At 41.9% G+C, this 26,376-nt stretch overlaps 1 protein-coding gene across 2 annotated transcripts in view; it reads left to right on the top strand.

The window, feature by feature from the left end:
* Nucleotides 1–26,376, top strand: part of JAK2 (Janus kinase 2) — an 882,548-nt gene that overhangs the window by 640,444 nt on the left and 215,728 nt on the right. For both annotated transcript variants that reach the window (XM_069240320.1, XM_069240330.1), the window contains one exon: nucleotides 21,761–21,872. In XM_069240320.1, coding sequence (XP_069096421.1) covers nucleotides 21,761–21,872 — 112 coding nt within the window. The remainder of the gene's footprint in view (nucleotides 1–21,760; nucleotides 21,873–26,376) is intronic.

The following is a 26,376-nucleotide window of genomic DNA, read 5'->3' as shown; positions in this document are numbered from 1 at the left end:
TCAAACTACAGAACACGCTTTCCAACTCATGCTTATTAACATTTGCTGTGCAGTACTCCATGCATCAAAACTTGTGGACATGGACGCCATGTCCATCACAGAATCAAAGATATTCATCCCTACCTTGTAGAGGACCTCTTTCCTACAGGCATCCAGCTTGTGGACTGGGCATGTAAGAAGAGAGACGGTCTTGCTGCCATCCATTAATCTGACTGTACTGCACCCTAAGCAACTGACACTCAACCCCATGGATCTCCACACTTGCCACTGTCCATGCTTTGCAACTCAGATTTCTACCTTCCATATTATCTACAGGCCATCCCAACTGGACACAACAAGGACTTTGTTGATGGATTCTCATATCTCCTCCCTGCCTCATCCAACCAACATGCTCGCAACACCATCTTGAGTGAATTAAAACTCTCAGGCAACACAAGCTAAAAAAACAAAAAAAACAAAGAAACAAGACACACCCTCTCAATCTTACTGATAAAATGAATATGGTACAGCAGATTGCCGACTAACACCTTGTATTTTCAACATCACCAACAAACCACCCATACCCCTGGACTGACCACCTCACCATCACTATCTCTCTGCTTAGCATCCTACTACAAAAACTAGGTCAACCAAATCTTCAGATCTTTTAAAGTCTTCTCCAATGACATCCTAATGCATGAACTCATATCTCACCCTGCCAACTCCACGTCCAAAGCAAACACCGTTCTAAACGATGTTGCCAAGTTTTTTTGGGGAAAACCATATGAATATCCACCCTTCAACTAAAACATGCTTATGCAAGCCAAAACCTTCAGCCATCACCTTGGTACTCCAAAGACCTCGCTTAAAATAGATGCTTAATTTGCCGACATGAAAGAAAATGGAAGAGAAACAGAACTTGAGATGACCTCCTGATACTGATGTTCCTACATGGGCCACACAGAAAGGCTGTCACATCAACCAAAGCAAAGTACTGTAACAATCAATCAATCAATCAATCAGTTTGTTGAGCGCGCTACTCACCTGTATGGGTCTCAAGGTGGTGGGGGGTGCTACTGCTCGAAGAGTCAGGTCTTGAGGCACTTCCTGAAGCTCAGGAGGTCCTGGGTGTTACGTAGGTTGGCAGGGAGGGAGTTCCAAATTTTGGCAGCGAGGTGGGAGAAGGAACTGCTGCCGGATGTGGTACGGTGAATGTGGGGGACTGTTGCGAGGGCGAGGTTGGAGGAGCGGAGCTGGCGTGTCGGGTTGCGGAAGTTGAGTTGATCGTTGAAGTAGGCCGGTCCGGTGTCGTGGAGAGGTTTGTGAGCGTGGATTAGGATTTTGAAGACGATCCCTTTGTTGACGGGTAGCCAGTGGAGGTCCCTGAGGTGGGCAGAGATGTGTTTGTGGTGAGGGAGGTTGAGGATGAGACGTGCTGAGGCATTTTGGATGCGCTGGAGTTTTTTCTCGAGCTTGGCCGTTGTTCGCGCATAGAGGGCGTTGCCGTAGTGCAGTCTGCTGGTAACAAGGGCGTGGGTGACCGTTCTTCTGGTTTCCACGGGAATCCACCTGAAGGTCTTACGGAGCATTCGAAGTGTGTTGAAGCATGAGGACGAGATGGCGTTGACTTGCTGGGTCATGAAGAGTGAAGAATCTAGTATGAAGCGGAGGTTGCGTGCGTGGGTGGTGGGCGTTGGGGGCAACCCAGGGTGACCGGCCACCAGGAGTCCTCCCATGCTGACTTGTTGGGGCCGAAGATGATGATCTCGTTTTTTTCTGAGTTCCGCTTGAGTTGGCTTGCTGTCATCCAGTTGACGATAGCGTGGAGGTAGTTCTTGGCGGTTGCAGGGTTCCACGTGAGGGAGAGGATGAGCTGACTTACATCTGCATAGGAGGTGTCATCTGCATAGGAGAAAACACCATCAGTCAAGCTACCAACAGAAGCAGAAGTCTCTTCACAACAATCAGGTATTGCATCAGCCCCTTCCCTGGCTCATCTACCACACATTCCACAGACAGGTGCAATGCCATTGACCTCTTCAGTAAAAGAAGAAGATCCAACAGCACATCGATGATACCAAGGCTATTTCTCCTGTTACACCTGGCCCTTCATGTAGAATCCTGCAGTTGTTATCCTTAAAAACCTTATCTCTAGTAATTCTCACAGACATACTCAACTCCATCAAAACCACTTTTCATGAAGATATTGTCTTACCCTCATTTTTCATCAAAGCATTTTCCAGGGAAGGTCTTTTACCCCTACTCAGCAGTGTCAACACCTCCCTCACTTAAGGCTTTTTTCCAGACCATTTGAAGAAAGGCTTGTTTCTCCTGCACCTAATGAAATCTACATTAAGCCTTAATGACCTCTTCCAGAAAGTAACTTCAGATTTGTGTTCAAGGCCTTATACTCTTGCACCTGGATAGTGGTAGCACTCCACTCTATGCCTCCTAGGCTACACACTAGCCCCCTTTAAGGGCACAGCAAGTCTCATCTAGGACCTTTAGAAACATGATCACGTCAACCCTATCCTTGTGAAGCTCCATTGCCTACTTTTGCCAGCCTCCACCGTCTTCAAAGCCAGCTATGTCATTTGCCTAAGCTATCATGGCCAGCACCACCTATTTTGTGTAGAAGTTCATCATCTCTGGTGGCTGTAGGCACATTGACAGCCACCCTCAGAATGGAGACTAAGAAGCATAAAAAAGAAAACAATAAGACAGCAGGCCATCTATGCACCCAAGATATGGAACAACATTTAGTATCCATTGGGACCACCCCAGTGCTGCTCCAATTTAGGAAAGAGTTGAAGACGCACCTCTTTTAGTGATAATGATATTGAAGCTGCATGATTCAAGATTACTGTCTATTCCATTTGTCCATATCTTGGTACGGTTCTTGTTATATTAGAAAAATATAGATAAAGATGGTTAAAAAAGAGGATTTATGTACCTCTTTAAAGATCATTACATCACAGTGCAGTAATTACATTTCAGAACTCAGATGCCTTTTTAGCCACTTGTTGAATGTTTGCTTACCTTTGACTGTAAACAGAGTTCTGCTACATTTTGCGTAGATTTTTGTTATACAAATAACACATGCACACAAACTACAAATATGTTTTGGAAACATTTGTCAAACAAGGAGTTTTTGAGAAATTTTGTTCAGCCCTGACCATTGCCTTATTTGAAGATTTTGTTAAGGGTTTGTGTGCTAGTGTTGTAGAAGGTGGTAGCCCTTTGTTTTAAGCACCTTGTAACTTGGGGATATACAAGTTTGGCAGAGTCAAAACATTGAACCTTGGGTAAACGTAAAATAACTTTTTTTCAGTCACATTGCGATGCTGGCTTGTGTGAGTTTTATTCTGTGGCTAAATGAGGCAAACAAGATTTCTGTTTTCAAATATCCAGCATAAATAATTTCAGCTGAATTAATTGTTGTGTAATTCTATGTGTCATTTGTTTGATCACAATCAAAGATAGGATAATCTGAAATTATCAGCTGAAGCATGATATGATACACTTAGGTGGCTGAGGATGTCAGGATGGACATCAAGATCAATATTAGAGAGAAGGGGAACTAATGAAAATTATGTATGCCACCTTTGATAAGAATCTGTTTTTTCACTACATATCGAGGACTATCGGTTGTATGACAAATAGCAGAGGCAGTCTTTGGATTCTTTTTTTATATATAAAACTTATTCTCAGTTTATAAAAAAAAAAAAAAAAAAAAGGCTTCAACGTACAGTGCAGTATGAATGAAACAATATTGGACTCTCTCTCTCTCTCTTAAAATCATTCTTTCCCACTCAGCTCAAAAATGTTTTGGTTGCAACCATTCTAACCACCACCTCAGCAAGAGTTGAATTAATATGCACCTGGTATTGCAGTATGATTGGTCGTGCCCGTACAGTGTGATAAAAAGTGCCAAGTTTACTTTTACACCTCAGGCAAGAGGGGTCCTTTTTTCACCTTACTTAGTCTTTGCCACATTCCATTAAACTCTGTTAGCCTGGGTTAAAATATTGTTGTGATCCAGGATGTGAAACAGTTTTGAGAGGCATTAAAATCATCATGACAATTTCTCCCTGATCATTAGGTTCAGGTAGTTAATTCTCAAAGTCTAGAGAGCAGTCTGTGTTTTCCCAGACCAGTATGGAAATCTAAATGAAATGCTTTGCTGTGATCTGCGTATAATACAATTTTAGTAATTTACTTTTGGGTTTTATGGCTGTCCAATTCATCATTGTTGTGGATGTCAGTAACATGGCTCCTGCATGGAGTAACAGTTCTAACCCAACTTTGAGACTTTTGAGAGTGCGTATTTGTGGCAGAAAAGCTCAGGTAGTGGCAGAGTGATAGCAACTATACAGAGGGACATGTCTGAAGCACAGCCTAAACAAAATGCTCAGTTGAGGGAAGAACTGAGGTAGGTATATGAGAGGCTAAAGATCAAAAAGAGTCAAGGAAGAACATCCATTTAAGAGGTCTTGAAAGGGAGAGAACATTTTCACAGCTACAAGAAAAAGTTGAAACTGGGTGAGGAAGGTCCCTTGATAGCCACAGAAATGGGAAGGAATATTAGGGGGTTGGAGGAAGTCTGGCACCAGTCAAAGCAAAGGAGTTGAGAAATAAGTGACTGATGAGATGAGATGTTCTTGATTGTAAATCCATCAGTAAATGAGCAGTGCATTACAAAAAGAAAGCATGGTGTTAAAAATGTGTGTGTAAGGTGCGATAACTTAAATATGGTTAATTCATCAAGACTCATGCAGATGAGTGACTCTATAATACAATGGAGGCAGTAATGTTTACAGGCCAAAGCCATCACTAGTGACTGCCTTTACTTAATCGCCTCTGGTACAGATATCGCAGGCATGGTTCATGTTATCATTACTTCAGTCTAGATTGAGTCGATGATCGTGTATATGGGTGTTAAAATATATTGCTTCCACAGTTCTTCACTTAGTTAAAAAACATGCAAAGATGAATGCCAACATATTGACTGTTCACAACCTGAAAGCCTTCTTTCCTCAAAGAAAGCAGCACCCCAATTAAGGATGCATAAAGAATTCTTGACATTTCATTATTTGGAAGAAGGACAAGGAGAATGCTGTTCAGTCTCTTTCAGTTAGTGGTTTGGTGATATGTTGTCATCCTCAGAAGTCTACAGCTTTCTTAAAACCTTAACCCCGGTTTTCGAGGACTTCCCTGCTGCTGCAGTATTTATTCACTATGAAAGCAAAAAGAGATGGGGGAAATGTTTGAATTAATCTGAGTTACTGGTAGTTTCTCTGGGCTGCACCCCTGTCCATTATTTTGGAATGCGGGCCAGTCAATACCAGTGACTGAGAATAATAATAATTCTAGCTTACTTTAAATCACTTTTCGTTCTACCCACCCCACATGGTAATCCCTCTCTGAGGGAGTTCCTACACCATGCCACCTTGGCATTGCAGTAGATTAGTGGATAGTGTAAGAGGTGTGACTTTGGTTCGGAGGTGTGCTGGTGAGCTAACACCCTCCATTCAGGTTCCTAAGCATGCTAATCATAGAGCTGACTCTTAGCAAGATGGTCACCTCCCCTTAATTAAAATGACACAAAGTGTCAGCCTATTCACCCCTCTGCCCCTTCTACCACCCTCCTACCTTCTGCCTGGCTTCCATTTGCTCCCCCTGTCTGGATAGTGTTTTTGCAGAACCAAATTGGAGGACAGGTCCAAAACACAGAACAACCAAAGCTAAGCTCATACAACCGCTCACTAGTAAAAGGTGATGCACACACATATGGCTGTTGTGTCTTTCAATGTCTAGCCCAAATTTACAGCCAGAGATTAGCTACACACGCATTCCAAAGAGACCAACAACCGTTTCTTAGCCCTTTAAACTTCCACACATAAAAGAGATAACTAAACAATCCTAAGAGGACAGAACATAGAGAGTAACAAGGAGGTAACAAAACTGTCCCAAGGAGGAACAAACGTAAAGCATTTACCAATGATAACAAAGGATTTTTGAAAGGCAAGCCCATGAACGAGTTAATGTGATGGGCATGGTTAAAACACCCTGCCGACTGCAACTCTGCTCGGAGAAGTGACTTAATTTGTGAGGGCCACTGAATTCATCTTACTGCCTGCACACATCAGCACGGCAATTCTGTATGGCCGTCCAGGATCCCAGATATAGCTCCAGAAAGGCTGTAAGAACCAGAATACGACATCCCACCTCCTGCTATTACAACACTACTGGTAGGCAGTGCTTCATGGTCTACTGCTTTCAAGCCACCTTTTTTCACAGTCAACAGCCCCACACATTTAACTGCCCATGAGACAACAGTAATTCTGATAGTGCAGTATACAAACATAACCATCAACTGCTTTTGGTTTTGTGAGACTATCCGGTGCGCAAGTGACCCTACTACGATTCATAATGTTTGAAAAATACCACTGCTGATCATTGGCAAACTTTAGTTACTCATCAGTTAGTATCACTAAATAACATCAGAACCAAGACCTCATTTGTCAGAATCAGTGTTGTTTGCCAATTGCAGTTCTGGACAAAAACGCAGAGCTTTCTTCTGCTATTTTAGAGATGTAACAAATCCCAACTTCCATGCTAAACAGCAGTGATCAGTGGTGTGCATTGGTTTGCATGCAATAAAGAGTTGTAAGCTGGACAGAATATCTCAGCCGAGTTTCAGAATCACCATTCAAGCTTTTTACATTTTATCAGATGACCATGCACCTCTACTTACCCATAATCTACATAAAGTATCATAACAGCAACTTTGGTATGCACAGCTGTGAATGGAACACACATTCAAACACGGGCGGATAGATAGCACAGTACAATTCCAAGTCCAAACACAACAGCTCTAGGGCGTGAAGGCGTATCAGGGCTACGGTAATGCAGCAGGAAGGGAAATTTCACAGCTTGCATTGACTTGGGCTTTCTGACCTGCTCTATCACAAAGAACTGCTCTGTTGTATGGTCTACAATCAGTTTCGAAAGGGCTGGGTAGCTCTATTCAAGAAGGAGTAAACCACCCAGAAGAAATCAATAAAACCTCTACCATTGGCAGAAGGAAGGGTCAGAGTGGCATTGAGTACCATAAAAAAAGTCCAATACTGACAATGGATAATTATAGCTCTTATAAATTACATGTGGCAGGAAGTAGCACATGTGATTTTAAACTGAGTTATGAAGCAAAATGACCACTGAGTGGCATCTTTGCACGAATATGCAAGAACCTATATTACATTCTAAGAACAGCCATGCTTTTGATCTACTTAAAAACTTAAATTCGGGAAGGCAGACTACATATGCATGTCTACAAGTAAAGTTGCATCGACAAGACTTTCCTCCTAAACTCATCTGGCAAGAAGTAGGCAACATCAGGTGTAAAGCAACTCCAGAGCAGCGATCACAATGTGGCTGGTCAATCTTGACTTTATTCAAGAAAAATTGCATGTTAATTTAATAATAAAAAAAAAAAAACACACACACATATCAATCAAACAAAGTCTTATGCTTTATTCGTTCCAGAATTGGGAATCAGTGTAGCTGGCATAATGCAGAATGGATGTTATCCCCCTTATTTGTGCGGTAGCATTCTGGAGCATCATGTTTCCAGACAAGAATAATACAGATGCTCTGGACTGGCGGAAACATTTTGGCAAATTTCTATATGAAGTTACAGAAACTTAGAAAATTATTCATGCTACTTTGGGGATAAAAGCACATTTTAGAAGTTGACAATCTGCCTTCCAAGGGTAAACAAAAAAACTTTCAAAACTTTCAGTGGTTCAGGCAAATGGAATATTGTAGTGGCCGAAGCTTGTCCCATCATTCTGGGCTCATAAAGCAGTTCTCCAACTCATGATATTGCAGCTATAATTCAACTTTTGTGGTATAAAACAAAGGGCATTTTGCAACATCCAGATATATTTTATGAGGACATTTTATGGCACTTAATCAATATGCGTTCTACACTCTACATGAGTGAATTCTCGAATGGAGACGTTGTGAAGGACACCCATTTAGCTAAGGTTTCCTGGGAGCACGAAACACAAAGTACTTAAATGAGCCAAGAGTGTGCTGTGATTGGCCTCTGCCTTAATACATCAAGTTATGTGTCTTTCTGGCTGGCAACATGGCTGCGAAGAAAAGAGAGGACTGCAATTGTTTCCACCAGCAAACATCCAGCTCCTCAGCACTCATCTCCACTGCCTACTCTCACTACTTACTAGCCTACCAGCTACCACCTCAGATGCAGAGCTGCAAAAGAGGGCAAACCAAGCAGGGCTAGAGGCAGCCAAACTCAAGAGCACAAGCCCTCAGTTAAGTATCCGATCCTGTCTCGTCCCCTCCTCCTATCCCACCTCCTGCAATCACGTGTCACAGCTCATGTCACACAAGAGATCACCAATGTCCCCCGTGAATAATTCCTTGGCAGACAGCTGGTGATTGTGAAAGGCCCCCCCTCGTCTCAGTACGACTCACAAGGAGGAAATCAAAACACTGAAGACTGTTCCATTTGAGACCTATCTGACAGAAATCCGGGTCAACACACACCTCAGTCAGTTTTGCTGGAGTTTTGCAAAGCCTGTGATAAACAGGAGAGTCAGTAAAAGGCACACTGGGCTTCAGTCTTCCAGGCTAAAGAAACAAGCTTATTTTCTTTTAATTTCAACAAAGCTCTAATGAAGTTAGCAGAGCAGCCTGTGAAGAGTTATGCGTCAATAGAAGGAGATAAGCAATGCGGTGTGTGCAATGTCATGAGTGCTGGCAGGGAGGGGCCCTGGAGAGAGAGAGAGACTCTCTGCGGTGCAAAGCTAGGGCATATGGATTTTGTTTAGTAAAATAAGCTTATTTTAGGAGCCATTTGTTTATTAAAATAAACTTATTTCAGGAGCCGGGGTCTAGGACAGCACTGGAATAAAGCCAAAACAAATGTCAGCGACATGGGAGGAAGTAGAAGGATCAGAATGCTGCAATAAAACGCAGGCAGCTACCAATGTAAAACACCCAGAGCGAAAGAGGAGCACCAAAGAAATGTCAACAATAGTCAGTCACAGCAACAGATAAAGCAACCAAAGTGGAACCATTTAGTAGTAGGTCACTGCTCTGAAACAGATAAAGGAGAGAGAAAAAGGCAGAACTGACTACTAGCGAGCCAGAATTTTTAAAGTACACTGCAACCAACAAATGAAATTCCTTCCTTCCACATTATAGGTATACTTGAGTATTCACCAGATCGAACGCTAACGCTCGACCTAAAAATGGAAAAGCACCACAAATTCCGAGCTCCTAAAGCCCATAACATTAATAAATAGCAATGCTAAGATCTATTCTAAAATAGATGCATCTCGTATGAGTACTGTAAAAGCCAAATTAGTCACACAAAATCAAGACCGGTTTATGCTTGGGAGGGACACCACTGACCATATCTGAAGGGTCATCACACTGTTTGATGTAACAAATGCTCTCAGAAAGCCTATGGCAGTGGCCCTGTTGGATGCTGAAAAAGCATTCAACAGGGTCTACTCTAAATATTTATGAAAAACTATGGAAACGTAAGCGCTAGGAAGGGGCTTTATCACAGCGGTATAAGCAACTGCCTGGATACAAACGTTGGGAGGTCAGTCAAATCTGATACAAATTGGACGAGGCACCAGGAATGTATGTCCGTGCTCCCCACTGCTTTTCGCTTTGTATATAGACCCTGTACTTCCTCAGCTAGAAAGCAACCCAGTCATAGTTAAAGGCAGTGCAAGCTTAAACCTGAAAGCAGTGACATTCAGATTAAACACAGTGTGACCTGCAATGGGTGCATTAAGCTGCTGAAATAAGTTTTGTATGTATGTATTGGTATTTATGTAGCGTGAACCTAGCTAGGAAACAGCGGAGCACTGTTCATTTCCAGCTGTACAAGCGTCTTCAGTCAACTCCTCAGTGACATAATTTTGATACATAGTGAAGCCAGATTTTAACAAGTGAAATCGCAAAAACACTGGGCTGGTTATTCGTTGGCTGTTCTAATTTGCACTCGTTTGAATATTACAAGCTCCTCTGAATGTGATTTATTTATCACAACCTAAGGGCTGGAGGTGGCTAAGGATCTGCTGAAGGGCATGAAAAAATAGCCACTTGGTTTTAAAACAAAAAGTAAGAAAACTAGTTCAACTCTCCTAGGTCTTCTGGTTTTCCAGAATTTTTTTCATTAACCAGCAGTTCTTTCATTTTACTTGACCTTAAATCTCATCCAAAATAACCTGTTTAGGTCATGGTTGCCAGTGCACTGTGCTTGTGTGTGTGTTCCTTCAATAGAATAAAAGGTTTGCAGCCTTGTAATAACAGTTGTTGTTCTTGCTTACTGTTTAAATCAATGCATCGTCTTACAAATCTAACATTTTTTATAGAGATACAAGTAAATAAAAATCAGCTTCACATGCAGCATTTGTAGTGGAGACAAAAAGAAAGCAGCAGTGTCAACGTTAAGCTTTCATAATGAATAGTAAACACATATTGTTGCAGGGTAATTCAGAAACTTGGAAAATGGAAAAAAGACAGACTTCTCTTTGGCAATGTAAAGATAGTTCTTTACTGTTGCAGTAGGGAGAGTGGAAAGATCACAAATGGTCTCAATTTGGTACTTTAGAGGCAGCTTCTTTTATATAGAGTCAGACAATAATTCATTACAAAATATCAAACAATAAATCAATATATAGTTATACATTAGTTGTGGAAAAACATCATACCTCATGTGACCCTATCATCCTAAACTTTAACCTAAATTACTACACCTCGTTTATCTCAGGTCTAACAATGCTTAAAAACCTAACCATTATCCATGCCTGAATACATGTGTATTTGTATATACGTGCGTTATCATGCTGCTCCCAAATCCCTTTATCAGATTTTGTGTACCCTTGGGCTCATTCATTCTCCTCCCCCTATTCCTCAGTCATCTTCAATTGCTTTCTTGTGTAACTAGGCTAACAGAATAGTGCCTGTGTGCTAGGGCCACAAATTCCTCCATGCTTACTAAACGAGAGTTGGCCTTTAACTGCAACCCTTTCAAGTTATTTAAATTGTTATGTCCTCAAGTGAACTTTTCACCTTACCCTCTTTAACATTGGTTTGTGGCCTACACTGTTCTTACACCATGTGTAGATGTGTTACAATCTCTACTGTTGTCTAGTGTTGTGCCATGTTTTGATAGTTCAAATTTCCCATAACAATTAACTGGGGAACATGAGGGTTTCGTCAAGCCTTCCACCATTGGAGATGATTCACCGTGTACTGCAGCATGTACAAATGTGGAAATGTGAAAATGTGTCAGACAGACTTTTGTTGGAATACTTTTTCTTGCTTTACAGAGAAACACATACCTACCCTGACGAACTGGAAGACCATGGAGGGCCTTATTCAAGCCCTTTTCTTCCTACCACGTTCTGTAGTGCCAGCTCACTTCCCACTCTCAGAGCAGCAGCAACTCTTAGAGGAAGTCTTCTTGAACTCCATGGATGTTGGGCCTCCACCTACACTAGTCTTCATGTGCTTCTCTGTCACCAAGACATCCCTTGCCGTCAGGAGATGCAGCTTCTCCGAGGCACAACCTCTACCTTCCCCTAACCATTACATTCAGTGCCAGACTCAGTGTTTAACATTTGTGAGTGCATTGAATATTACACAAGCCATCTTTAGGGTAGACCTGTGCATTTTGTCAACATTATGTACTCCACATTTTTGCATATCACCTACTCACAATTGTTGTTCTTTTGTGTGCTGCCAAGACCAAGGTGAAAAATTGATTTCTGGTTCTCTGGTCCTGAGAATCTGCCTAAACGTGACTTGCTAATCATGGCTTAAACTTTCCAATAGTGTGAGGTGCAAAGGAAATGAGGGCTTGGCTCATAAATGTCTTCAGTTAGCGACAGTATCACCTCTTTTTAGCTGTGGCGGATGAGAGGTGAGTTTACCTGTATCTTGTAAACAAGAGCCATCATTGGACACTATTTTCTAGTTCACAATAGAACTAGCTACCACTGCCAATCATTTCTGGTTCACTGGAAGTCTCTAGTTTAATTCTCCCTTTATCAGTATGCCTTGTGGTCATAATCCAAGAGGACATGACATTTGTCTTCCTTCCTTTGACCTTACCTCATTCATATATATATATATATATATAATAATACACAAATAGCTTATGTCGGAAAAATCCTGGAAAAAAACGAAACATTGAATTGTTTATCACAGGCTAGACCTAATCAAGTAAAAGGAGTAACCTTGAAATTAGATGACCTTCTAGGATCTAGATTCAAGAACGCTAATAATCTCAACTCATTTCCTTTGAAGGCCAAAGTGGACCTAGGTTTCCAGGTATCATGCAGAAAAAAATGGGTTAGCGTGGAGCTAGCAACTGTGAGGTATCAAATTTAAGAACTGGTAGAGTTGACCTCACTGTTTGCATACCCATAATCTTTAGAAGTGTTTGAAACTTTTTGACATGGGACCAGCATAATGATAGCCAAAAAAAAGAGTGTGTTTCATCCTCAATGACTGTAGCACAAATAGGGCAGTGTTTAACAATGGGTAAACCTCACTGATAACTCAGATGGTTAAAAGAAAGAATTACAAATCTTAATTTCAGATAAAGTGATGTAGATGATATTGGTACAATTTCGCCTAAGTATAATTCATAAAATGGGACTGAGTACTTTAAGGTGAATATCCTGGTTAAAGAGTAATCTGTAGGATTTGTAATAAGGAATTACTAAAAGGGTTCCTATATCTGTTTGATCATATTAATTACACCAGTGGTGATTGATCTGGGAGAATTCTAGCATTAAGACAGGCCCAGAATAGACATCTCCACTGGATGTTCCTGAACCAGCCCAAGATCCACAGCTGGTCAGGGATAGTACATTGAGGAAAGCTTGCCTACATATCTTTAGCCCTGACGTTTTCCACAGTCATGCCCAGTATAAAATTGGTCTCAGATTTTTTAATGAACCAGTGTCCGTTGTGCCAAGATGAAAAAGCATTTGTGGTATTAGTGTAGTTATTGGCAATTTCAGTAGTTGTTTGACAAATCACATCTTGCAGTCAATAGGTCAAAAACATCAGAGAGTCCCCACACCTCTGCACCGTACAGGTCAGCACTTTGAGCTTGCACCTTGCAAGCCTCCAATGCCAGATGTGTCATGTGGCCACCTTTATTGCAGGAGAATTGGAGTGCAAACCCAGATAGCTGGGTCATCAAATTTCATATGCGGCCCAGTTCCTGCCTCTACCTCACATCATGCTAAAATATTATGCCCATGTAAGGAAGTAGTACACCTGTTCATGAGGAAATTGATTGGAGAGCCTTTTATGTGCTTCATATCAGGAGGCCGGCAGACTAGCCCGTGCAGACAATCTGGGTCTTGAGTTCAAGATTAAGTTGTAAGTCCAGTTCTTGCAAGCAGGCAGCAGACCAGAACAACAGGGTAACAGTTCAGTTAGAGTAGCAGTCAGGCAGGCAGAGTGGCAGTCCTTCTTGCAGCACAGAAATCCTTCTTCCTGGCAGAGTATCCACAGGTCTGGAAGCGTACTAAAGAGTTGCTATCGGAGGTCCTTCTTTTATACACAGTTGTTCATTTGAATTGGGAGAAGCTTCTAGAGACAGGCCTTTGAAGTGCACAGATGCCCTGCCTCCAGGCTAACTGCAAGGGGTATGCAGCCTTTGTGCGGAGACACGATGCAGCCTATTTAAGTGCACATTGCTAGTGATGGCCCATTCAGTCACACCTAAGCTTCCCATTGTGAGTGACTGTCTAGGAGGAATACACAAAGCCCAACTGTTAACTATACAGAGTCATGTGACCCAGAGACAGGCTTCAGGCACCAAATGGCTAAGGCATGACAATACCAACTTTTTAAAAGTGCCATTTTCAGGATTGTAATTTAAAATCTGACTTAATTTTAAAATGTGATTCCAGGATACCAAACATGAACTCTTCCTATTTAGAAAATACACTTATAAAATGTAATGAGGCAAATCCAATGTTATCCTATGGTAGAGATAGGGCTTGCAGTAGGGCAAAACTAATTAAAGAGTTTTTCACTACCAGAACATGGAACTTAAAGGTCCATGCCCTACCTTTTAAATACATTGCACCCTGCTCTCTGAGCTGTCCCGGGCCTATCCTAAGGGTGACATATATGTATTACAAAGGAAGGTTTGGGCCCAGCAAAAGGTTACTTTGCCAGGTCGAAATGACAATTTGAACTGCACACACAGGCTCTGCAGTGACAGGCCTGCAAGATGTTTAAAGTAATCCTTAAGTGGGTAGCACAACCAGTGCTGCAGACCCCCAAGTAGCATTTAATCTTTAAGCCCTGGGCACACGTAGTGCCACTTTACTAGGGACTTATAAGTAAATTAAATATGCCAGTTGAGTATAATCCAATGATACTAATTTTTAGGGAAAGACCACAAGCACTTTAGCGCTGTTTAGCAGTGATAAAGTGTGCAGAGTCCTAAGGCCGCCAAAAACGTAGTCAGCAGAAACAGGAGGTCTGAAGGCAAAAAGATAAGGGAAACCACACCAAGGAAGCCAGGTGTAACAGTGTTGACAATCAACGTAGTGCTTGTGGCAATGCAAAATATGGATTCTATTTGCAAATGTGCTCATTATCAGGGCAGCAGTTACCCACGTCTGCGTTTGATCCACTGTAAAATAAAATATTGCATTCACAGATTGGGGTACGCATGGTACTCAGATGTAATGGGAGGGCATATGTTTCACTCTACCGCTTTTCCTATCTATATTCTGTCCCATATGTAAAATCCTCATGGACCCATATCGAGTGTGAGACCCTTTGGTGACCGATGGGTACTCACTAATAAAGCTATATAAATGGTAGTGCCTTCCGTATATACACATAACTATGTTTATCTGAAGTGCCAATTAAACATCTAAACTCTTTTGGCCTTTGAATTATCCACACATATTTTCCTCTTATCAGTCAGTTTACGAACTTTAGGAAGCCGACTTTTGTAGCTTTCGTAATAATTAGATTGATCTATAAAGTTTGGCGATACCTTTATACTGTAGTTGTAGACTGATTTCATGAGCCAGGGAGCTACAATCATTTCTGCCTAACCAAACCTGTACTTTCTAAGGTTCTGTCGTAAAAATTAATTTTATCCTAAACAGCGTAATTGAATGGATTCTTAGAAGATATTGCGATCTTATTCTTGAGGAACAATTGAATGATTTAATGTCTTTTATATATGATGTATAGCTAACTCGGTATATGCATTAGTTCTAAAATACGTAATGCTAAGCTTCAGCAGTCTTAAGGGGGAGATGAACCCAATAGATATGCTCCATTCACGAGCCCTATTCAGATGTCTGTGTCCCAGAAACCGCTATTTATTCAGGTTATTTTAAAGGCTGCCTCACTTTATAATTTATCTCCGAATTCATTGTGATTTGTTATGTTTGGATTCTTCATTATCACTTTATATTAAAAACCGATATACCAAATTCTCATGACTTAATTTTGGCTGATACATTTACAAATACACATAATGTCTTCCCATGATATGGTTATTATGTTTGTTACTTGAAGACGTGAATTCAGATAAAAAAAAGTAGAATCAATTTGATAACCTTAGAATATCTTTTTTCTCACTCAAGCCTTGTTACTATGACGTCAGCTGTGTGCTGCATTGGTACCTGTTGAGTCATTACAAAGTTCTATATTTGTCTTGCAACTTTAGAACCTGACTTACAATTTATGTGGATGAAAAAGGTTATAGCGTCAGTGTGCAATGCATAGACTTAATTCTTAAAAGAGGAAGCGTCTACATGCATCTTAAGGAGGGTTCATCTTTGTAGATAGACATCCCACAGGTTTTTATTTTTAAACTTTTGAAGTTGTGAATTACTCATTAGTTGAGGTGGTCATTCACAGGGGGATGTTAGGTGTGCTTGTGAAATGAAATGCAGAACACTCACACAGAGACTACTGTGGGTATTTAGAAATGTGTAGTGAATGCATTTAGTGGGCTTATGTGCTCTTCTAATTTTGCACGTGAATGATTGAGCACTAGGTGGCACAGAAAATGTGGAAAAGGGCACCAAATGTTTGCCTTTCCACAGAGGTGTAATTTATTGTAAAAAGATATTTTTATGACTTTACTAGTTTTCCAAATCATCACAAGTAGAATTTACTTAAGAAAATCTGCGCACGCAGGATCAGAGAAAGCAGAAGTATGTCCAGAATGTTTTTGAATGTAAAATTTCCTGGCTGTCATGAAGGAACTTTTCAGTCCTGTTAAGGGTTTGAAGGTGAAGGTCATGCTCAGCATCCCAACCAATAATCATTCCCATATAGCAATATAATAACTATGTATTGTATGAGTCCTTAAAACAATATTTCAGTCAACATCTTGTCAATCCATATTAAACAGTACTCAAGGAAAGTATCTCCTCTTTATTCATGCATTAGAGTTGAGTTCCCTCAATCCTCAACTTTTTGTCTGCTCTGTTCCTATTGTAAATAACAAAGTTTGAGATTCTGTACTTATAAGCCATTTCCATAATACAAACAAGTAAAGAAAATCAAAAAGGTGTCCTGGTTAACACTTGCAAATCCACAATCCACCAAAAATATATACTTATCTTAAATGACTGATAATCTTTCAAGCTGTGGGTGGGATGTTAACTTCATGATGTCTGGGTGGGATAACCCTTGTCTCTATCCCCTAAGAAGAATTGAAACATTTCATTCACAACAGTGTTCGAGCAGAACACTGTATCCCAAAATTCAAAACACACCAATTTACCTCTGGCAGTTCCTTTCCAGTGTTAATCTTGCTCAAATAAGCCATCCTCCTCATCAACAGACTGAACATTAGTTTAGCAGAGTAGCAAGTAACTGGGGTCACTCAGTACCAATTCTAGATCGGGGAAAATGTAAGATTTTTCTTACAAAATTTCAAAGATCAAGCGCTACAGAATAAATAAGAAATGCCATAAAGGCCCAAAATGCCATATACATAGGCAGGCATCAGAATTATTTTAAGTGCAAAATCCTAAGAAATCAGGCTGCATCCCCAAAGGTCCAGGAAAGTCATCTAAAAAAATGTCTCTCCCCCAGAATCTAGGGGGTTCTTACACATTTTTTAGGCATAACAAATAAGAGAAAATTGCAGTTTCCTTATGGCAAGAGCAAAGTAATCAATATTGAGCAAATCAGTGTATAACACGTAGCATCATAGGTGCCTGACGATTTCCCACTTTTAAGAAGGCTTCAAGCATTTTATACCTCATTGTCAAAGGCCATTCAACTGATATGAAACTTTTCTAAACAATAGGCCATACACCAGTTGAAGATGGATAAGCCCAGCACCAGAGCTACAACAGAAGAAATCTTGAGAGTCTGCAACATTAGGAACACAAAAGACGTTCATTCACGATGCATGCACACAACGAAAAATCCATTGCATCCCGTCTTTGGTCTCTTCCAGCCTGTGGGGAGAAGATATGCAGATGGACGAGATGTGGGGGGTAGATACTGAAATGATTAGGAGACATCATCAATGTTAAATAAAATGGAGCTTTCAACAAAAGGTGGCCCAACTAAAATATGTTAATAAACACACTTTTATAAATTATATTAAACGTGTTACAACTGTAATCGTTATTTCGTCTTTTACTGACTAGATTCTTTAGAAAATTCATTATTCATCAATATTATTTTTTACAAAAATATAAACCACAAGAAAACTTCGACAACAGCTTGGAAAGTTACATTCTATGTCTGGACCAGAGGCTCAGTTTATGCAGGTTTAAAGCTTACTGACTACCTATGTCACCCCATCTCCTACTTAAAATAAAACTTTTTAAGGGAATAGGACCAGTCAGTTGTGTTCAAAATATCTTATAGGCGACTCCCCAAAGAAAAGACTTTGAATAAGGTTGCATGGGAAACCCTTCAGATGTAGAGAGGTCGGAACCACCACCCTGTTTCCAACATGGATCTTCCTTTTCTCTGAGCAGCATCTCCATTATGTAATCCTTTCCTCTGTAAAGGGGGTTCTGTGGAAATCTGTCTGAAACCCTTTGATCATCTGTTAGATCCATGCATCTCCACTAATTTGTTTCCATTTATGAAGAAATATAGTCTTGGATGGGAAAAAGGGGAACTCCTTATCTTATGATCTTATGATCCACTTGGAGTGTAGGTTCTGCCTCAGAAGGTTCCTTGAACACTGCAGTGGCGGTGTTTACAGCTCATCTTAGCAGGTTCCAGTCTCCCCCTACCTTGATGACCCGGCAGTCGTCACCCACCTCCTACAACAAACACATTGCATTCACTGGGGTTCACTATCAACATGCTGAAGTCATACCCAACTTCTTCTCAGATGCTCCTTTTCATCTGAACCATTCTGGATACAGTGCAATTCCGGGCCTACACTCCAGAGCTGAGAGTTCAGAATATTCGGGCTATGATTCTGATGTTTTATCCTCAATCCTGGATTTTGGTGAAAATGACTGAGGCTTCTGGGTCTGATGTCCTCCTGCATCCTTCTGGTGAGGCACGCCATATGTAGGCTCTGCAGTAGGATCTGAAGTCCCATTGGGTGCCGCACCAGGACAACCTCTCCGACCAAGTCCGGATTTTGAAGGGGACTGCAAAATATTGGTTGTCTTGGAGAGGTGGGGATCAGAGGACTCTGGTTTCCGATGTAATCTTGGCTCCATATCAGTCTTCTGGAGATGAGGGTGGTCCACTTGCCATTGAAGGTCTTCCCCCCCAATCCATCAGGGAAGGCTGGTTCAGATGTTCACTGACAACACCACCACCATGTGTTATTGCAACAAACATGGTGGTTTGGGGCCATGGACCATATGCAAAGAGGTTCTGTGTTTTTGAACTTGGCTGGAGTGCCAGGACATTTTCCTTGTGGAGCACCATCTGGAGGCTCATTGAACGCTAGGTTGTAAGAGCTCAGCTAGTGATCCCTTGTGGATTACGAATGGCAACTACATCTAGAGGTGGCACTTCCAAGAATTAGGAGGACCTTGGCTTGATCTGTTTGCCACTGCCGAGAACACACAATGTCAGTGCTTCTGCACATTGAATTTTCCAAAGTGGCTCTCAGTCAGAGACTCCTTCCTCTGCCAGTGGATTTCAGGACTCCTGTACGCCTTTCCATCAAAGCCACTCTTGCGCCGATTCAGAAGAAGATCAAGCCGAACTGGGCCCAAGTCATCCTAGTGGCTCCGGAATGGTCATATGAAGTATGATATCCCGAAATCCTGAGTATGAATGTTGGTCCTCTGATCAGGCTCCCCCTTCAAGGACATCTCCTGTCACAACAGCAGGGCAGGTTCCTGCATCCGAACCTACACACGCACCACCTTTGTGCATGAAAATTGAACGGCGTCAGTTGAAAGTTTTTAGTCTTTTCCTGAGGTTTGTGATGTCATCTTGGTGGGGAGGTGTTCCTCCACCAAAACTGTATACACCTGCGGGAAACATTTGTGATCTAGTGCTCATCACATCAGATTGGACCCCGTTTTCTGCACCACCGACGTAGGTGTTGCTGTTTTTTTTATCTCTAGCCTGGTAAGATCTTGCTCAGGGCACAGTTAAGTGTTATGTGCCAGCTGTTTTGGCTTTCCTGCATTTGCCGTACCAGCCTTCCCTGTTCCAGTCAACTGTTGTGACTCATTTCCTGAAAGGTATACAGCATTTGTTTCATCCTACCCTCTTTGTGATTCCTCAATGGGATCTCAATGTGGTCCTCACCTTTTCGATGTGTTCTCCCTTTGAGCCACTACTCACCTGTCCTGTGAGGCTCTGACTCTCAAAACTGTCTTCTTAGTGGCCATTTTATCGGTAAGGAGGGTCAGCCAGCTTCACGCTCTGTCAGTCCACCCTCTCTAGGCTGTTTTTGTTCTCTGACAAACTGGTCCTTCAGATGCCTGTCTCATTCCTGTGAAGGTTGCCTTCCCATTTCATGTAACCTAGAATATCACTCTGACTACATTTTATGCCCTGCCTCATCATTTCAAGGAAAAGGAGAAACCCAATTGCCTGTACCTGAAGAGAGCCCTTTTGTTTTCACTTTGCACCAAACAGCATTGGGTGGACAATGTGCTCTTCATCAGGTTCACTGGAACGAAAAAGGCCAAGGCTGTGCAGAAGCGGACCATCTCGTGGTGGATTGTGCTCTACATTAAGATCTGCTAGGCACTAGCTAAAAAGCATCCTCCACTGGGGTTGCAGATGTATTTCACCAGGGCCAAGGCTGTTGTCATTGTGGTAGCACATGGGGTACCAGTCCTGGACATCTTCCAAAGTGCTCCAAAGTGCTCCATAGGTGTCGCTCCACACGTTCACAAAACCCTAATATTTAGACGGTTAGGTCTATCGGGATGGGTAATGTGCCCTTTTGGTTCTCCAAGACTTTCTGGTTTGAGCCAGCTCACATATCTACCTCCTCGGAGGTTTTGCTTTTGTATCTATTCTGTGGTGAGAAATCTGTGGTTAGTCTCTATCAGAAGAACAAGTTACTTACCTTCAGTAATGCTTTTTCTGGTAGGGACTCTGTTAGCTGCCAATTGCTCACCAACTCGCCCATGCTTCCTCCACTGAAAATTGGGCTTGTCACACTAAAGATCCTGTTAAGTATAGCACACTGGTCAAAACTTATCTGGCTTCATGTTTTTAGCACATAGTCACTTAAGAAACTGATGTCAACGCAACGTAAATTCCAATACAGCAGACGGGAGGCTGATTGATGGCACCTGATTGCACGCAGAAGTACTGCTCAGGATATTTTGGATCCAATCTGACACTTTGGGAATATTCTAGGGTGAGTAATCTGAGGTTACATAATCTCTACCAGAAAAAGCATTACCAAAAGGTAAGTAACTTGTTCAGCAAGGACATTTAAATAAAAAGAAAAGAGATATGTAAAGTAAGCTGTAAGACTGTACAACACAAAGTAAATTACTTAAGTTCACTTCTCTCTTGAATGCCTCTTAAGTTTAGCTTTTATTTTGTTGTACGAGGCAGCAGCCATCCAACACATGACATCATGGATAGGCACAGTTAATTTCAAGGGGCTATTTCCTAAAATTAACATCGTTTTCATGATTGTGTTTCGTGTTTGGGTATCAACATTGTTTTCTCTCGTTTCCCCGTTCCTCAATGAAGAGTGATCATTGTACAATAATAAGTGAATGTGAGACCTAGCCGAGTTGTAATCATTTTGTTGGCGCTATTTACTGAAAAAAACTGAAAAAGCACACCATTTGCCTTTTTTTTATTTACACAGCAATACTTCTGACCATTTTGGGGTTTTTTATTGCAACAAATCAGAAAACCGCAGTGTGGAGGCCGTTATAGTCAGCTTTTCATAGTGAAAAGAACATGCCATGTTTGTCTGCGTAGCTGTCATACATAACGTTATTGTGTTTTTGTTATTCGCATAAGAAAACTTGAAGTATGTTCACTTAACACATGCTTTTGTAAAGTTGCGCATGTGTAAACATTTTTCAGTATGCCAGGTTAAATTAAAAAAAAAAAAGACGTGACATTAAGGTAAGTGGTAGTATTTAGGAAACCTGTCTAATATGTTTGTGTTATTAAAATGTAATGTACTACTGTGTTGAAGAGGCATTAATAGTTGAGTGGGCATTAATTAATATGCAAGCCTTCCACACTTAGCCAAATGTTCAACCAGCTCTGTCTCATTTCCTCACAGAATGGAAGTTGCGATCAATAAACTAAAAAAGGCTGGTAACCACAAAGGAGTCTACATTCTTCGCTGCAGCCCAAAAGAGTTCAATAAATACTTTCTCACCTTTGCCGTGGAGGTACGTGATGTACATCAGTGTTTGTTCATATTACATTAACATGTGTACGCTTCGTAATGAAATGTAACTACACTTTATCAACCAGCATATTTATTTTCTTTTGCAGGTTTTTGGGGAATTGTAATAAATATGTTGTTAAGGCGGAATTCCCTTTGTTTTCTGTCCAGTTTATTTAATATGTTTTACCTTAAGGTTTGGTTCAATGTGTTTCGAAGACAATAATAAGATAATTATTAATATTTATCTTCGGTGTCAGAATTTCCTGAGAAAGTTGACTGTAGATTTTGAAAAATACTTCTGTCATGAGCCTTATTAGCAAAAACGAGAACCACATATCTGCAAATATCTCCTCTTGGGAAGACCTAATTAAGAATACAAAAGAATGGATAAAAATGCTTGAACTACTTTGAATTCTTAAGGAAATTATTTTATTAATATATTGTTCTGTTCACCTTTTTATAGTACCAAACATGTTCAAATATTGCCCCCCTCGGTGGTTATTTAATTGTATTTACTGCCTCAGGCCAGGAAGAGCAAACATTGGCAAAGACAATAGGTCTCGCCTATAAGATCTATTGGCTTTGTTGGTGTTTTCAGCAGTGTTGAACAGCATCGCAGATGGTGTGCACCAGGGCCAAAAAAATGATTGTATTGCAGGAGTGGGGTTAAGCAACAAAGTAACCATATATTCTCTCCTATAGCAAGGGGGTCGCCATCCACTAACTTTCCTTGTGCTTGTTTTCATAGCCAAATCACTGTTAGTGTGCAAGCAGTTAGCTATGCTCTAAAGTAAGCATATGCCCTATAGCCTGGGAATTTCCACAACAATCTAGAGCCAAAGAGGGTTACAGTTAATCTCAATAGTCACCAGGCCCCACCCCTTGCTGCAGAGTCTTTCAGTAGGACCACCCTGGAGACATACTGATCTGAGGTTCAGGAGTTTGGGGTGATAGAACCACCACCTCCCACAAACACGCGAGTCAGCCACACAAGCTGGTGGTTAGTAACCCTCCTGGAGCAGGTTTGTAACTCAGCCGCCAGCCTCCCGATAGTCCCCCACAAGCAGAGCTCCAAGCCAATTCACAGCCAGTGCCGGCCCGGAACTAACTGCAGGGAAATGTGGAGAGGGGGTATCCCTGTCTTACCACTGCTGACTACACCTCTGTGCTGCTGCTCATCTCCCTCTCATCAAGACTGCCATGTAGAGCTATGACACCTCCATCTTTGGTCAGCTTTTTGGATTCGAGGTCAGCCCATTCTTGGGGCGACAGGAGGAAGTTAAGACCTCCACCCACTGAATGGGTTGACCAGTGTCTCTATTAGCCCAGGCATCCTCCCAGCATCATAAACCTGTTCATCACTCCTTCGATACACCCCCCCACATCGGGCAGGCCAGCACACTAGACTGTCACCTCAAGGCTGCCCATCTCTCCCTGCCTCAGCCACCCCTTTTCGGAACTCATAACACTTGTAGGGTCAGAAACTGAAGTCTCTCATCTGGTTTCGCTATTTTGAACGCTCTCCATTGCAGATGAAGCCAGATAATCATGGCCACGGCTGGGAACTTTCCTACAGTGTGTCTGCCATGTTAGGTGGTTGGCTAAGCCTCCCCCGCAATCAGACAACATGTGCTGTCTGTAAGGCCCATCCTAAAAACAACCATTTCAGTTGTGCAACACAACTAACAGAAAAAACAAGTATAGTCAGATTTAAGCTCAAGAAATACAAACATTGAGAAACTAAAGTCAGTTAAAAGTACTAACTAAATCGTATCTCTGGCCAACTTAGTACTAGTGTTGACTAGCAGAAAACTGTCACTGATTGTTAAATAAAACATGTAGACCTTTAGTGGTTTGCAGATGATGGTAGTGTATTATCTTAATTTCCACCAGGGTGAGACTACTGAAGCCCAACTGGCCAAACTCACATCATAGGATTCAGTTTATTTTTTCATTGGCAGATTATCATTTGTACATTTCCCTATCAGTTTTCCTCTGCTGTTCAAAATCGTTCCGGCTTTGAAAGAAGGACCATTTTACTATTTTTACTTTTCTTTTTCTGTGTGTGTGTGTGTGTGTGTGTGTGTGTGTGTGTGTGTGTGTGTATGCAAATTTGTGCCTGGAAGATTACATTCTGAGAGTAAAATATATTAACTTGCTTGGGAAGAAACAAGTTAGTAGTCAATCCTGTTTTGCTTATCTATATGTTTCTGAATTTCTAAATATCAGGTGCTCACAGCCCCGTCCTAATGATGACCTCACATTAACTGAGGTTGAAATGCAGTCAACATTAGATCTATACACACTCCTGTTTATTGTATAAAGTTAACCTTAAAGGGTTATATGTCTTACTATGTTGATGCACGCTTTTTCTTGCTCTCTTACCACTGCACCCTTTTTTCACTAAACTGAGCACTAGATCTTAGTGAAACCACCAAAAAAGTTATAGAATAATGAGAATGCAATGAATTAATATATTGTCATAAGGTATTGATTACCTCCCCATTTCTTCTTTTGCCGGGAATAATATATTTTTATTGTCCTGTCGTCAATTATTGAAGACATTTTGTTTTTCTACTGGTACCAGCGAACCAGTGTTTTTCTTAATATATTACTATACCCCAGGTCCTCTAAAGTTGTGGGGGTTACCCTTTTTCTCACTATGAACCAAGAGGAACTGCATATGGTTTCCTTTTTTTGCAAAGGTTTTCTGGGTTTAGTTATTTAATTAAGCTCCAATACTGATTCCATTTGTGAACTGGCTAACTGATAAATCACGCAGTGGGATTTCTCAAGTAGACCATTTAGTTTGTCAGTCCATTGTAATCTTTTCAAGTTCTTAGTTGGGATGCTATCCACTATTGTGGCAATTTTCTTTAAAGGGATGTCAAGTTCACTATTGAATATCCCTGTGGCATTTGGTCACTCTTGAATATTTTTATAATTTGAATAATCTGATACAGACTTCTATCTGCAGATTCCTTAACTTAGAATTAAGGTAAGAATTAGACTGGATCTGGAAGATTTTTCACAAGTATTTCCCCTCCGAGCAGTAGATGGTGCTGATCAGTTCCGCTTGCGTCGTCTGCATCGTCCATGCCAGAAGTGACGTCCGCAGGGCCTATATTGACACCACACAGGTGCAATGTCATCAATTATTTTCTATTGTGCGCCAGCCAGCACAAATCCGAGAAGAGCTACCCCTATAGTTGCGTTTTGACTGAGCTTTTTTCAATGTTTTGTCAAAGATTTTTTGAGGCTTATGACCTGGTGTGGCAGGATGTCATCTAGGAAGGCTGACTTCAAGCTCTGTGGCGCCCATCACCGGACGATATCAGTGTAGGACCTGCACCTTGTTTGCCTGTGGTGTCTCAGACACAAATATGATCCTTAGTTGTGCTCCTACTGCTGCACAATGAAACCGAAGGCTTTTAGGGAACGATCCCTCAAGCTGATGGCAGCCTGTGTGCAACACCACGCAGGTAGAGTTGAAGGTCCTGAGATCGGTTGCGGAGCCCGAAGTCATCGCCCCATTCGTAAATCCTCGGGACACTCAGGGAAGTTCAAACACAAGAAGAAATGTTTCGACTTCCCGGCCCACAAGACGCAGGAGGGTCCCCATTCTAGGCCTCGCTCTGCAGTTGAGCCTGCACCTGGGTGGACTCTTTGTTTCCCTGAGTTTCGGGGAGCTGGAGCAATCCCCGCCTAACTAAAAGAATTCTATAAGGCCGTGTGTGCTGTATTTGTGTGGGCTGACCCCTCGGCACACCTTCGGACCCTGTCTGTTTAGCAGAGGCCCTTCCTGGCTCCACCCTGGCAGGTCCGGCACCAGCGGGACTGCAAGGATCCACCTCTGGATCCAGAGCAATGCCAGTTGTGCCATCTCGACCTTCCCAGGTCCTGAAGCTGCTGCTGGCAGTGCCATCCCCATTTTGATCCCCAACTCCAATACAGAGCCAGAGGGTCATCATTCAATGCTGTATCTGGCACCATCTGCAGCCCTGTCTCCTAGTTCAGATCCCGAGCCTTATTCCTATGGGCTTAGACTTGCAGAGGAGTGGAAGGGATCAATGGACCTTGAAGAATTCCAGCCTTACGAGCAAGTGATGGATTGGTGTGAGGAACTGGGTGAAGTTAGTGGTCTGGATACTTCCCAGATGCTGGCATGCCTTCCCCCCCCCCCACTGTGGCTTTAGAGGAGGAAGTGTCTTTACAGTGGTGTTGTGGAGGGCTGCGGAGGGCCTCAACCTTCAGCTTCCCTCTGTAGCGATCAAGACTAATGTCTTGACAGAGGTGCTTCAGCCGGAAATCTCCCCATTGGAACTACTCCTCCCATTTAATAAGGCTCTCACAGATGTCCCTTTGGGTACCTGGTCCAAACCCAAAACAGGGTCTCCTATGAATCGCCCATCACCAGCGCCCCACCCCGTGGAACTCGTTTCCTCTCCCAGTGCTCCACCCCTGAGAGTTTAGTGGTCTAGGGTTCCACCTCACATGTCAACCCT

This window comes from Pleurodeles waltl, chromosome 1_2 (assembly GCF_031143425.1).
Source record: "Pleurodeles waltl isolate 20211129_DDA chromosome 1_2, aPleWal1.hap1.20221129, whole genome shotgun sequence".
Taxonomy (NCBI): Eukaryota; Metazoa; Chordata; class Amphibia; order Caudata; family Salamandridae; genus Pleurodeles; species Pleurodeles waltl.
The sequence above is the reverse complement of the archived record's forward strand: the minus strand, read 5'-3'. Positions and strand labels throughout refer to the sequence as shown.